The following is a 15188-nucleotide window of genomic DNA, read 5'->3' as shown; positions in this document are numbered from 1 at the left end:
ATGGATTTGAATTTTTTCGATTACTATCTATGGTTCTCAATCGACACTTTTATGATAGGTAACTATTTAAATTATTTTATTACAAAGTTTTTAAAATAACAATGGAGCCTACTACGGAATTCAAGTTCCCCAATCGACTCTCTATAGCCAAAGAAACGCTGGAAAATGGTAAGACATGAAAATATTGTATTTCTGTAAAACTAAATTTGGTTTTTATTCTAAGCTTCAAAATTGATTCGCCGTAAAATACCAAGAGCGGGACATCTAATGACTCCTCGACATTTATGGATACAATCCATTCCTCCAAAGGTAACCGAATATTTGCAATGTACCAATTTTTATAAATTGCTATTAATGTAAACATTCATAATAACGATACACATATTACATTTAATTTTCAGGCCTGTGATGTAGTTCTAACATTTTTAAAAACTACAGATTGTAAAACCATTGAATGGTTTAAATCTCAGCTCGTCGAAACAACTGAAGACTTGGGTTTATTAGTAAATGTTCAATACCATTCATCGACTGATACTTATTGTTTCTATATAACAGCACCATTTAATGTGTAAAATATTAGTAGTTGAATAGCTTATGAAAACGTATATAGTATATTTTATATTTATATTTTAGTTTATTGAAAGCCGCACAAGATGTACACCTTCCAAAACAAATTGTTGGTGGTGGCGGATTACGCGAATTTATTTGTTCAGAAATGAATATTTTTGAAGGAATTGAAAATACTGATTGTTTTTTTACAATGCAAGAAAGACAAGTATTGATATTGTACATATTAAACACGCGTAGGGTTCATAATTGTGAATGGCTCACTGAACTTGTGGAAGGCCAGCCTTTAAGTAATAATAAAAACCGCTTAACATATACCTATTTTTTTTTTATAAATGATATATATATGATGAATGTACTTATCATATTTTTATTTCAGTTACAGAATCAATATCAAAGGGCATTGTTGAGCATCTTTTTCCTGTCCATGATACAACAACTTTAAAATGGTTGCGCATTATTTGGGTGAAGTCATTTTTTAGCGAACAGCCTTTAAACTCTGTATGCGATTACTTTGGTGTCAAAATAGCTATGTACTTTGCGTGGCTTGGTCATTATACAGCTTCATTAATTTACCCAGCTATTGCGTACTCTACTTTTTGGGTAAATTATTATTATTTTAACAATTCTATATGCACAAATTTTAATGATTATATTGTATTTTTCTAGTTTGGGTTTGGAAGACGATTAGACCAATGGACAGAAGGTGTGTGGTTTGTTGTATTGGCATTTGTTAATGTTCTTTGGGTAACAATATACTTGGAAACATGGAAACGTTATTGTGCAGAATTAGCTTACCGTTGGGCTACATTAGATCAAAGACATCAATTCTTACTGCAACCTCGATTAGAATTTAAAGTACAACATTAAACTCTCCCACTTTAAATATATACTGTTCATTTATATAATAGGATCAAATATTAACTTTTTATAGGGAGAACCGCGAATTAGTCCAATTACTGGTAAATTAGAACTGTGGTACCCAAATTGGAAACGCCGATTATTCAGCTATTTTGTCAGCGCACCCATCATTTTCCTTTGTTTGGCGATAGTGTTTGCCTTAACAATATTTCAAATCAAATTTCAAGTAATATTTTAATCCACTCGTAGTATACGTTTCTTATTTTTAATTGAATATACATATACATATTTGTAGGATTGGTGGGATTCGTATATTGAAGCATGGAACTACCCAACATGTTTGAGTTATATACCGAAAATCATGTTGGCACTCGTAATTGCTTTGCTTGATGACGTTTATAGCCACATTGCTATCTGGTTAAATAACTGTGGTAAGTGCTTTAATTAAATTAACTTTAATAAAATCTGGTCTTTGAACCTGGTTTATTTATTTTGGGTAGTTTTATTCAGGTTATATGCAATCATGTTGGTCATGTTGGTTAAGGTTTTGTTTTTTTTTTTTTTTAGATTTTAGGTGTTTTAGCTTTGGTAAATCGAAATAATTAATGTAGTTAATATTGGTTAAATTTTCATAAAAAAAATTGTGTTTGGGTTAGCGATATCAGTTTTTGGAGTTTATATGGATTTATTCGGGTTTTATAGATTAGGTTCCATCTGGTTTCAAAGCCCTGAATAAAACTTTATAACAGAAAATTACTACCAAAAAGAGTTTTAACTTGTACGTCATTTTATATTTTATATTTTTTTAACTAAATTAAGTGATTGTTGTTCTAAAACATTTTAATTGAAAGTGTAATCCTTTTCTTTCACGCTGCATTTAGAAAATTATAGACTGGATACTGAGTATGAAAACCAACTGATTATTAAAGTGACTTTGGTTTGTAATTAAGTGTAACCAATAACAATACATTTTTTATATGTAATAATATTATTGTTTTTGTTTTAGTTCCAATTTGTCAACTCGTTTCTATCGTTATTTTACATAGCTTTCTATCTACAAGATCAAGAAAGACTTAGAACAGTAAACAAATCAGTATTTATTATTATTTTTTTTTTTTAACAAAACATGTTTTTTTTATTTTACAGCAATTGGCAGTACTTTTAATCACAAGACAACTAATGCGTAATATTAAAGAATCGGCTTTACCCTATTTGTTAGAGCAAATAAGATTTGCTAAAATCAGTTTTGATTTGTTTGGTGCTTTAACACCTTCAGATGAACCAGCAAAATGCAACGGTGAACGGATTGTATCTCAATCTGAACTCGAGTGCTCTATGTTTAAAGTAATTATTGAATGTTATAATACATAATATTATTATAGCTGAAAATATTGTTTTCATTGTTAATGTATAGTTTGACGGTACATTTTCTGAACATTTGGAAATATTTATTCAGTTTGGCTATGTGGTAATGTTCTCATCTGCATTTCCTTTAGCTGCTCTATGTGCACTGTTAAATAATCTAATCGAAATACGAAGTGATGCATTTAAACTATGCTATGTATACCAGAGGCCATTTGGTCAAAGAATCAAAGATATTGGAATGTGGCATGTGAGTTAAAGTTTTAGTTTAACATAAAAAGTGAATGAAAAAATATTGCTTAATTTAAAAATGTTGTTTTTTAACTAGAATATCATGGAAGTAATGGGTTTTATTGCCGTGCTAGTCAATTGTGCATTAATAGGTTTAAGTGGTCAGGTACACAGACTGTTCCCCGGTATGACAGCTATTCAAAAAGTTTTACTGATAGTTGCGCTCGAGGTAAAACAAATTCATCTTATGTCTATTAATACTGTAAAACTATATTTGAATGGTCTAATTCACATTTGTTATACATAGCATATTATGTTGGCGTTTCGATGTATGTTGAGTTGTATGATTCCAAACGTACCCCAGTGGATAGCGACAGAAATGGCCAAAGCCGAGTACATCAGGCGTGAAGCTGCATCTAAAAAATCACATTAAGCTAATTCAAAGAATTTAATGTTTTATTTTCTACCTCCAGACTCATCATCACGGTAGTAAAGAATAAAAAGCATTTTTCATTCAATTATGTTAACTATTTAATGGACGGTATTTATTACAATCTTAGGTGTAGCTAATTATATTTTATTATGTATAATAAACTAAAAAGGATAGATTTCTATTTATTATTGATATTTATCAATTACAGTTAATCTAGAATATAAATAAAACTATTTCTAAATACATAACCTCAATAATGTTTTACATAAAAAATGTTTTTAAGAAACATCAGTAGGTTTAATACTATTTAAACACTGATACAACTTACATTTAAAATAATGTCTGAAGCTCTGTTCTCAGGGTCACAAATGTTCATACGTGCACAGTATGAATTTTTAGTCTGGTTAATCAATATGAACTGGGTTTACTGTACAGTAAAAACTGTTACTATCAAGTTAATTATAACTAAACTTTTTTTCTTGTACGGTGTTTATGGACATTCGTTCATATTCCAAACATTCACACGAGTCGGTAGCAACCTACCTTCATGGAAATTTGTTTTATTTATAACCATTAAAATATATTAACATGTTTCATTAGTTAAGAGATTAATTATAAACTAATTTAATACATATTAATTGTTACACATTTAAAATTATTTCAAATATTTACTGTATATTAACTTTGCATTTATATTTCAGTATGTGTTATGAATAAAAGACTGATTGTACTACTGAATTATGGTTATTTAATTTCTATTATAAAACTTGTTGAAACTGAAATAGTTTTAGTTAGTATCCTTTTTGTTGATTTCCATTAACCTATTTTATTAATTTTAGCAACACAATTTGCATTTTAACACATTAAAAGCAAATTGTTTATTTCATAAAAAAAAACAATACTTTTAGTAAAATCCAATACATTTAATGATTTAACATATAATATATATAATATAAAAAACCATTGTGTTATACATAAAATATTTGAGTATAAATATTATATTACTATATATATATATATTAAGCACATAAAACAATAGTTAATAATCATACAATATAATCCGTAACCACTAATTAATTTTTTTTATAATTCTCAGTATAAATTAACTAATATAATTTTACCCTCAACATTAGATTAATATAATCACGTAACTTATATAATACAAAAATTGTATATATTCAATAGGTACATAACAATAGAAAAATACAGTAATTAAGTTTTAATCACTCATATGACAATAAACATTATTGTACGTTTTGCACGTTTATTTTTTTAGAACAAACAATTATGGTAACCATGGAGAATTGCAGTATAATTATACATATAAAATATTACATGATAATTCTTTCAAAAATTAATAAAAAATGACAAAAAAAGTAAATAAATAAATCACATATTTTCACTTTGTAACAAATTATGTTACTTAAAAAAAAAAAAATTTGTTAAGTCACAATTGTATTTAATTCGATTCAGAATATAAATTAAAAAAATATTAAAAAACACGTTAAAATTTCATGTCATACAAGAAAACAATAATTAAAATAATATAAATACAATAATATCACAATATTTCAACTAATTAAGCATTAAGTATATGTTTGTCGAATAATATATAATGGTAGAAAAAATTCACTAAAAAATCAAATAAATAATTTATCTTATAATTGTTGAACCGGTCTAAGGGCTGTTTACACTTCTTCGACTATAGCCCTTTCTGTATCATTTTCACTACCATCCCATTTCACTTCTGCCTGTTTAACAACATTACTGTTATAAGCATCGTCCTGCAATATAAAATTACAATATTGGTGAAATGTAATAATTTAATGTTTCATTTCGTTTTAGTATTTACTTGTTGAGTAGTGAAACCAGTAGACGTGGTACTTGACCAAATGCCTTCTCCCCATGTAGTTATAGTGGCCGTTTCAGAATGCCACTGAGTCTAAATTTCAACCAAAATTATAAAATACATTGTTTTTTTTTTTTATAAAAGTACATTCTTGTTGCAATTCAACAACTAGTCTATAATTGTTTATATTATATAAAAGTACCAACCAAAAATTGTTGTTCTTTTGTCTGAATGTCTTTTTCAATTTGCGCTAATTCCTCAGACAATTTTTCAGTTTCTTTAGCAGCAACATTGTGAGTAGCGAGCTAAAAAAAAAAAAGGCAACATTAAATTATTTACCAGTCTATAACATAAAATAGAAGACATGTTTCATACTCTAAGGTCATTGATTTTCTTTTCAAGACTCTTCAATTGATTTTTCATTTTTTGAGATTCAGCAACTAAACTGTAATCGACAATTTATTAATTATTTTTAAACATAATAATATAACTAAGGAATGATTTGAGAGCACTATAAGAAATTACTTTTTAGACGTTTTATGATTGGCAAAAAAATTAGGTGGTTCCATCATGCCAGCTGGACTATGAATAGTAATGTAACTTTGTCCAATCGCTCCTACCGGGGATGCAACTATATGTGCGGCTGCAGGGAATCCCTGTGGTGAATTAAAAAACCATGACGCAGCCACTGGACTGTTTCTTGTACCACGCAGAGTACCCAAAGGTGTAGTAATAGTTGTAGTGGTAGTAGAACTGAAAAATTGAGCTTGTGCAGCTGCAGCTGCTGCTGCTTGCGATGGTATTGACAAACTACATGGACGGCGCATGGATTTTCCATTTCCGCCAGGTTGATTACTGATAGCTGGTGGTGGTGGTGGTTCAGCGACTGGGTTTCCTCCGTTTCCTCCTATTGGTCCATATTTACCATTTACAGCCAAGTCAAATGGAACAAACTCGTCTGGATCAGCTAAAATTGAATCCGATCTGCAACAGTTAACAAAAAGTAAAATGTACTATCTTTAAATGCTATATACTTAGAACAACTATGAAATACAAGTTATAGCTGGCAAATATTTTAAAAACTAACAAAATAATAAATAATAATATAATTTGAACAAATTACCTAAACACAGTACAATTCTCTACAACTTTTAATCAACGATTCTTGTTCTAATTATTAAAATGTGCAATAAATTTAAAACAAAACCAATACACTACAAGAAACCTAATATAAGCAAACTTAATTCATGGCTTCTGTTAAAAAAAAAACCTCAAGTGCTTTAATCTGGACAATATTTGAAGAGTGAATTTGTCAAATGTTCTAAGTGCCAAAGCAAAAAAATTGAACTTTTTACATTTTCGAATGTAAAAAGGCCAGTTAGGATTAAGCTATATTATCCTTATGAAGAATTCGCCTTCATTATGTAAATATGTAGTTACAAATTTGTTCTTATAAAAAAACATTGTTTTTTTATACTCTATTTTTATCAAAACTGATATTTTATATATTGTGACATATTAGAAATAATTATATACTGATAAATCTAAGTTTTTTAATATTAATTATTGAATACAATTTTTTCCCTTCGTTATAGCAAATAAATATTGGAGAAATTTCAACGACTTTCATTTTTTAAAAAAGTACCCCCGACTGGCTCTATTTGTACGAGTTAAGGAGATGAGAAGAAAATATTATTGATGATCTCTAATATTAACTAGAGAATAGCACAAGTAATACTACCAATTCAATTACCTTTGATCAATTTACTTGGTATAATCCTTTACTTATCTATTTAGATTTATTAATTCATGTTCTTACCTAATTAATACGGGTCGTCCAGATTGAATGTTAACAGGTGAAGGTACTCCAGTTTTGGGGTGAAACAGGCCATTATCCCACATAGAATAACGATCAAAATCCTTAAAACAAAAATATTATAATACTGAAGAAATGGTTACAAATTCCCGTTTTCAAAAACTTACAACTTGATCAGGTGTTAGAGCACAAGCAGTCATTACTCTATCCAACTGACCCATCAATTCTTGTTTGCGATTTTGAAGAGATATCAAATTCGTAGACAAATTTTTCTAAAACAGGATAAAACAATAAAATATGCAATCAAGGATTGTTAAAAATTTGATTTTAAATGCTATACCATTTTATTCGAATGACCAGGCACATTTTGATCCATATACATTTGATTGTTTGGATTTATTAACACACCATGTGGATGTGGTCCAGGGCTAAAGACAAGGTTTTTTATTTTAATATCGTTTCAAAAAGAACCTTTTATAGAATTAAAACAAACCCGTAAATATCATGACCATATTGTCCAACTGGGTACATTTGTTGCTGCCCAGATTGAAAATATGCTTGTCCGCTTGGCACAATATACGAATGTTCAACTGGAATAGTAGTAATTTCTTGTGTGTCTGAAAATATAAAACAATAATTCAATAACTAATGATATAACAATACTTTACATTTTATGCTGAACTGATATGAAGTCTAAAATTAATAAACTCTAGTTCTAACTAGTTCTAAACACAGAACTTTTAAGTTTTTCTTTTAAAATTTAAACACAAACAAAATATTAAAAATTATTTTTAAATCCAAATTAAATATTTGTGATAATTGCATCAAGCCATTATCCAAATTTGTTAAGAGTTATAGCTAAGAACCACCAAATGCCGATTAGAAAATACGTAATTAAAAAATGGGTTTGATAGCTTAATCGATTTGTCACACATAAAAGCCTGTTATATATGCTTAAAAATGTAATATATGCAGTGGTGTAATTGTAAGGGTTACCACAGTATGTAGCCCACTACTATTCTAATGAGTATTATATGTATAATTACTTTCAGGCAACATCAATGGCTTTTTGTTGCGCAAAAAATCATATTGTTCTTTAGGCATAAACTTGGGTTTATTTGTCAACAGTTCATGGTCCACACCAATAGAAACTCCTCGTGGTTTACGATTTTTATTTCTATACCTTAAAATAAATAAAAAATTGTTAATATATTTACAAAATAATTAAACATAGATGACATGACATATTACTTTTCTAACTCGTCTTCAGAATGGGCAAATGTACAGCCAGCGCCTCGGGGACAAGTTCCTCGCATCATTAAATCTCTACACATACTAACTTTGTACCTAGATGTACTTGATTGGCTTTGAACTGATTCACTCTTAATTCCTTTATTGCTATTTCCATGTGATCTCACAAAATCTGTCAAGCCTGCGACTACTACTCTAGCGCTCTCAAGAACAGAATACAATTTTTCCCATGTACACCATTCAAGACCTGTAGATAATATAACAATATAATGACATTCACAAAGTTACTAAATTTTAAAAACTCACTAGGATTAGGGTCGACAGCTGCCAAAAGTTCAAAATCTGGTCTCAAAGATGATAATTTTGCTGGATCACCAGTACGTTGTAAAGCAATAATAAGTTCTTGAACAGATTGTGAAAAAGATTGTGGGCTTTGTAATTTGTCCATAATACTTTGCATATGTGATTTGTGTGAGGAATCACCATAGAGAAGTGCTGACCATTGATCAGGAGCTATTCGAAGTCCAGCTTCAGTGGCTATTTCTACAATTTGAGCATCGTGTTCACGTCTTAAACTCTCATATGTACGAAACTCTTCTTTTAACTGCATTAGTGACGAATCGCCTTCACGTTTTGATACCTAAAACCCATTAAACTCATAAAATATATTTGAAATGTTAAGTTTTTTTTTTTTTACTAACCTTAAAACATGAAGCTCTGTAGAGTAATTGAACAACATGTCCAATGCTAGTCTTAGATGCTTGTGGAAAATGAGGTTCTAATCGTTGAACGACAAACATTACCAATACTTTTCTGGACAAAGCAGAACCATCTTCGAGAGCTAACAAAACAAGTTTTAGTACTTCTTCTTGCATCGCTGGTCCTAAGAACTGACAGCCACGAGCTCTCACAGCTGCCCATAAGTTTGTGGACAACTGTTGAGCACTTTGATGATGAAGTATTAACTCGGTCATGCTACGTTCTCCTAACGATCTTGCTGCTCTAATGGCTCTTAAGCGGCCTTCATTTTCTAATAACTGACAGTTAACCAGAGTCACTAATTTACGCTGCATAGGACGTGAAAGCCCAGCACTTGTCGATTGCCCACCACCTAATGAATGCAAAACATAAGTAATTTAAAAGTTATAAATAAACTATAGAAATGAAAAATCTTGTTTGTAATTTACCAGTTGCAAATGATTTTAGATAAAGAGCAAGGTGTTCTACACATTTTTTTGATTTGTTATACAGTTGTCTTTCTTCAACTATCATGGATTTGAATAGCGATTTTGGAATAGTGTCATTAGTTGGTATTGATGCTCCTACTAACTGAAGTAAAGCATAATTGATTGGGAGTTGTTCCACTTCTATGCTTATTAAATTCTATAAAAAAATAAATATTAAATATTTTGATAATTTTTAAATAACTATTTAATAAATAAATAATTTCTGTTGGGCAAAAACACAACTAATGAAACAAAATTTGTTTTTAAATATAAAATTAATATTTTCAAATACAAATTAAGCAATTCAATTTTAAGATGATAAACAAACAAATACTATTAAGTTGATTATTGTTTGCTAAACATTGATAAGTTAACCATAAGATAATACCAACTATACATTAACGATAAACCAATAATAAGTAGTTAGTAAGTTTAATAACTAATAAATATCATAGAAAATAGTAACAGCTCTTTTAATTTGTTCAAATTTCTTAAAAAGAGTTCTTGAATGGATGCTTGTATGCATGAATGTTTTGTTATACACTGGAAACCTTGACCTAACAAGTCTACGACCCGTTAGGTTGGACAAATCTTGCTCTACTAGAGACAAGAGTTGCCATACTGGGGAATTGGTTATGGTGCGGTGGTTTCCCAATGCCTTCCGCACCAGTCAGGTGGCCATTTCTCTCTCTAGACGGTTGCCTCGCCTGGCTAGAGAAACAGCCAGCAACCGAAATTTGAACCACAGCTAGTGCGCAGAAACACTGCCGCGGTAAACTTCTCGACCATGACGCCTGACTGGAAACCTTAAATCGTCAAAAATAAAAATACTTTTCTTTATAATTATTTAATTATCGATATTATATAATAGGATTTTTAACACAGTAAGCTAGTTCGACAACTAACTACCAGCTAAAGACTGTACAAACGACTTTCAACAAATGTAATTATTTACACAACAAGGTATAGATACATATAAACTTGTATACATATATCCATATTGTAATGTATACAATACAACCAAAAATTATAAGATAAATAAAGTTATCCCTACAACTTAACAACTATAATTATTAGTAGATAATATATAGTAGACAATCAATATGATGAAGTAAAAGTGAAACTATCAAATAATTTATTGGTACCTACAGAATTTAAAAAAAAATATATATTTATATATATATATATATATATATATATATATATATATATGAAGTGGTATACTAAAAGTTTACTAGAACAATCTTTACTTATAGTAATCAATAAAAATTTAATAAAAAATTGTGGGGATTTCCCACTAATTTGGTAAAACAAAATGTATATATATGACTAGATGCAACAATGTAAGCTAACCAATTTAATCGTCAGTTTCAACCATCAATGCACTCGAACTTACGTTTCTTACATAATATCTTATTGAATAAATCATTCAAAAATTATCAACCAACTTCAAAGGAAGCGTTCAGCAATTTTACTCATATTTATGAAAACGGTGGCAACTAATGTAACATACATCACAAGAGTATGGCAGTTTTGACTACATATTATTTTACCAACAAATACCTTTTAGGAAGTAAAATTTCCTTTACATTTAAGCATACCCGATTAAATCATGTTGTTCGAATCAAAAACAATGTCATACGACAATACAGCGATCCTTTGTTACTTACTTGATCAAACGGGCATTGTTTTTTTGGCAAATTGGAAAGACACGACTTGCAAACGGTGTGGGCACATCCTAAGCTAATAGGGTGCCTCACTTTAACATCAAAACTATTGCAGCACACCGGGCAAGACAGGAAATCCGTCCATTGTGGCGCTTGGATGGGCATTTCTTGGGGCGCAAACAAATACGAAATTATTAAAATTAAAATACAAAATGATTTATGACAACAGGACGTATGTTCTCACTTGTTTGATTTTTGGTACGCCAATTGTTTACATGGGTGACATGAAAATTAAAATAAATCGCACATTAACCGCGAGTGCTAACGATCGATGTCGACATATCGCCTCGAAGGAACCTTGGACCACGTTTAAAAGTAGAGTACTAAACAAAGGTTTAGCCGCGTGTCTTCTGCTTAAGCCACCGTTTATTTTTACACGGGAAATACACACTTGAACCGATCAAACGCCAATAATATTGTTGATTGTTGTGCGTAGGTAGACATATTATACACTGTGACTGAATGTTGTTGTTTTTTTTTTTTTTTATTAGTAAGGTACTGTTTTCGTTTTTTCACGTCATCTCCCCCAGTCCTTCTCGATCCCCGTTATCACGACGACTATAGTTTACTTTTACTTACAAGTTATAACAGCCAACAACTGGTGTGAAAGCGCGCACGCACACGCACATACACAAATTACTTATAACAACAGTCAACATTGTGATCTGACACCAAGGAAAAGTGTGTTCGTTAAAGTAGCCTTAAAACTCCCAGGCCCCAGCCCACTGTTTGTATTATCATAAGAAAAACTTACTGATAATGCCTTATCACCAGCTAACAAAAATTTAAAAAGAATAGGTACATTGAATAATATTAGTTATATTTATTATATAATTTTTAATGCTTATTTTGTGATTTTTTAATTTAAATCATTTTTTTTTCTTCAAAATTTTCATTATGTAAGTTTTTCTAAAAGTTTGAAATAGATATCTTCAACTTATTTAAGGGACCTATACTAGTATGGGTATTTACGGGGTGTATATTGTTTCGAAGTCCGGAGGTCTGATATTCAATTATGATTACAATGTGCCAAAAATCGAAACGGAACAAACTTTCAGTTATCCGTTAGACCTAAAGCTAATGCTCGAGAACAATCGTTTGTTGGTTTCATTTGGCCAGCGTGATAATATTAAAGGTAAGGTTTCTACATATTTATTAATTACCCGGGTAAAAGAAATAAAAATTATAAAGATACTCAAAGTAATTTTTCAATACTATTATTTTAACTCTTAAAACATGACTAAATTATTGCTTAAACTGATATTTTATTTTATTTTAAGTACAATATTTAAAATGTTGATATTTAAAAAATTAAATGTTGTTTTGAACTATTTAAATATTGTAATTTGATGTTTTATAGTCGGTCATGTTCTATTGGCTATCAATGGTATACCTGTGGCAGGTAGAAAACTGGAAGATGGCAAAGACGCATTAGATATGCTCGACGACGCCACCAATTACCCTCTTAATTTAAAATTTGGCAGACCAAAAATGACAGTTAATGAAAAAATATTTTTAGCAAGTATGTTCTACCCGTTGTTTGCCATTGCATCTCAACTAAGTCCTGAACTAAGAAGTTCAGGAATTGAAACCTTAGAAGCTGATACATTTAAGTTACAATGTTATCAAACATTAACAGGTACTGATAACTTTTATTCTGATCCGGGATTAAAAACATTTTCAAGTCAAAATTTCCACTATTTGTTATAACTACAAGAAATGTTAGTTAAAATTATTGATAGTATAATAGCCGGATTGCTTAACTGATTTTGAAATTGTAAAAAAAAAGTTAATAAAAAATATTTTACAGTTAAGTTGTCTAGTAATTATATAAATGTTTTGTTAACTATTAATAATTGTGAATAATTTTTAACATAATATTAGGTTGTAGTTACAACAAAAAGTGTACTTTTTGGCTTGAAAACGTTTTCAAGCCCTGATTCTGATATTATAGTACATTATTAACTCAAATATGTGTATAGGTCAAAACGTCAATTACGAACCAACTTTTTGAAACTTACCATGCATGTCTTATAAAATAAAAAATATGCTCTCAAATGTTATGAATTTTTTTTTTTTCGATTATTTTGGCTATGGTCGTTTATACAATTTTTAGTCTTCTTTTTCATAGTATCTTCGGCCATCCAAAAAAATGATTAAAAATCAGTTTTTGTGTAAAATAATCCGATTTTTGAAAAAAATATTAGAATAGTTCTCAAATTTTGGGATATACGAAAAAACCAACTTTTTTAGATTATAAACTCATTTATATGACCTTCTATTACTAAAAAAAAAATCAATATTTTTTTCAGAATGTTGAGGTTATTTTACATACAAAACTTATTTTTGATGGCTGAAGATACTATAAAAAAATTAATAAAAAAGAAGAGTAAAGAAAAAACTAAAAATATTTTATACAACTATCGCCAAAATAATAGAAAAAAATTTCCAAAAATATTTGAGAACATTATTTTTATCGTAACAGACATCCAGTATAAGTTTCAAAAATGTCCACGGGGAGGGGGTGCTCCAAACGTCCATTCGTATTTGGCGTTTTAACCCATATATTAATTTTTATTATTAAGAGACACCACTCCACCCATTTCTAAGGAGTAAAGTTTGGGCAATGTTTCACAAAATCTTAATTTGAAGTTTGAATATAGTGTATACTTATTAATATAGTATTTATTATTCTTAATCGATTGGTTTTTTTTTTGTCAGACTATTTCAGTTATTTCTATAGGATAAATAAAAAAAAAATGTTCCCACATAACTGCTTTGCAAGTGACAAACTAATGCGGTCAATATTCACTGTTAAATTACCAAATTTTTGTAGTACATAGAAGAGAACTTTTTCTCTGTTTTATATTTATACTCATTAACTTTTAATTAACAAATGAAAAAAATAATCTTTAAGAATAAATAACTAGGATTGTGTTGTTATAAAAAAAAATTAAAACGCTACGACACAGGTAAATATCTCCTCTATGAACTGTAAACATTTTGTAATTCCACAACGAGGGCAATCCAAAAAAATCTTATCCCCCCCCCCCCACAGCAGGTGTTGGGGGCAAAAATATGAGTGGTGTGGCATGCTTTTAAGACACATATCATAAAAGTAGCGATTTGTTACACTTACAAGTTTTGTTATGTATTATGATTTTCAAATATCGTATAATATTCTAGGTATTAAATTTATGGTAATAGCAGATCCATCACATGCTGGGCTTGAACAGCTACTGAAGAAAATTTATGAGCTTTATACAGATTATGCATTAAAAAACCCATTTTATTCGTTAGAAATGCCTATTAGATGTGAACTATTCGATACAAATTTGCAAGTTCTTTTAGAACAAGCTGATAAAAATGGTATTGGTGCTAATTAACCAATTTTTATAAAATACATTTTGTTATTTTACTGTAAATTATTAAAGTTGTTTAGTTTAAGCTATAATTTACATAACTTTCTTTATAATATACTGTACATTATTTTTTATATTAAGTTATAATTTATTTATATGTTATTTTTGATCAAATAATTACCGGTTAAAAATATTTTTCTATTTTATTTAGGTCATCAATTATGAACCATGTTTAGCTTCAATGTGGAGCTGAGAAAGTATTGTTTTCACAATGCAGTGTTTTTTTTTTTTTCATAATAGAGAATTACACCAAAACATGTACTTACTTTTTGAATTAATACTATGGCGAGCTTTAACTTTTTAAAAATATTCAAATTTACTTTATAAAATATTCTTTAGTGTAGTTCAATCATTATAATATGTTGATGACTAAAAAAATTCAAAAACCATTTCTCTCTGAAAGGGCTGAAAACATTTTATTTCGCTTTGTGGAGTGTAGTTGA

The 15188-nt window shown here is 29.3% G+C and overlaps 3 protein-coding genes across 4 annotated transcripts; 2 read left to right on the top strand and 1 right to left on the bottom strand.

Annotated features, from left to right (window-relative positions):
- Positions 1 to 3: 3 nt before the first annotated feature.
- On the top strand, positions 4 to 4192 carry LOC126835942 (anoctamin-8). Its single transcript, XM_050568835.1, is given in 13 exon segments — positions 4 to 168; positions 224 to 309; positions 402 to 568; positions 634 to 857; positions 947 to 1170; positions 1237 to 1425; positions 1502 to 1859; positions 2310 to 2365; positions 2435 to 2509; positions 2575 to 2772; positions 2843 to 3040; positions 3119 to 3250; positions 3329 to 4192. Coding segments are annotated over 13 exon segments (2100 nt in total). The 5' UTR covers positions 4 to 101; the 3' UTR covers positions 3455 to 4192.
- Positions 4193 to 4685: 493 nt separating this feature from the next.
- On the bottom strand, positions 4686 to 11987 carry LOC126835941 (roquin-1). Its single transcript, XM_050568834.1, has 16 exons — positions 11508 to 11987; positions 11267 to 11430; positions 9558 to 9753; positions 9072 to 9481; positions 8677 to 9010; positions 8371 to 8617; positions 8166 to 8302; positions 7613 to 7736; positions 7460 to 7547; positions 7287 to 7391; positions 7123 to 7223; positions 5829 to 6287; positions 5679 to 5748; positions 5510 to 5608; positions 5307 to 5396; positions 4686 to 5238 (listed from the first exon to the last, which is right to left on the bottom strand). Exons 2-16 carry the CDS (start codon positions 11426 to 11428, stop codon positions 5143 to 5145), a joined length of 2718 nt encoding a protein of 905 aa, XP_050424791.1. The 5' UTR covers positions 11429 to 11430; positions 11508 to 11987; the 3' UTR covers positions 4686 to 5142.
- LOC126835945 (trafficking protein particle complex subunit 4) lies at positions 11976 to 15000 on the top strand. 2 transcript variants are annotated; one of them, XM_050568846.1, is made up of 4 exons: positions 11976 to 12458; positions 12684 to 12962; positions 14510 to 14692; positions 14897 to 15000. In XM_050568846.1, the coding sequence occupies exons 1-4, from the start codon at positions 12284 to 12286 to the stop codon at positions 14908 to 14910; spliced, it is 651 nt and encodes a 216-aa protein (XP_050424803.1). In that variant the 5' UTR covers positions 11976 to 12283; the 3' UTR covers positions 14911 to 15000. The 2 variants fall into 2 exon arrangements, with proteins under 2 accessions (XP_050424803.1, XP_050424801.1); XM_050568844.1 differs by lacking the exon at positions 14897 to 15000 and having other exon boundaries at positions 11977 to 12458; positions 14510 to 14802.
- The last annotated feature ends 188 nt before the right edge of the window (positions 15001 to 15188 follow it).

Source organism: Adelges cooleyi, unplaced genomic scaffold, assembly GCF_023614345.1.
Source record: "Adelges cooleyi isolate 19-005CV unplaced genomic scaffold, UGA_ACOO_1.1 ACOO_flye_CR_arks_rails_tigmint_CR_PRNA_23, whole genome shotgun sequence".
Classification (NCBI taxonomy): Eukaryota; Metazoa; Arthropoda; class Insecta; order Hemiptera; family Adelgidae; genus Adelges; species Adelges cooleyi.
The sequence above is the reverse complement of the archived record's forward strand: the minus strand, read 5'-3'. Positions and strand labels throughout refer to the sequence as shown.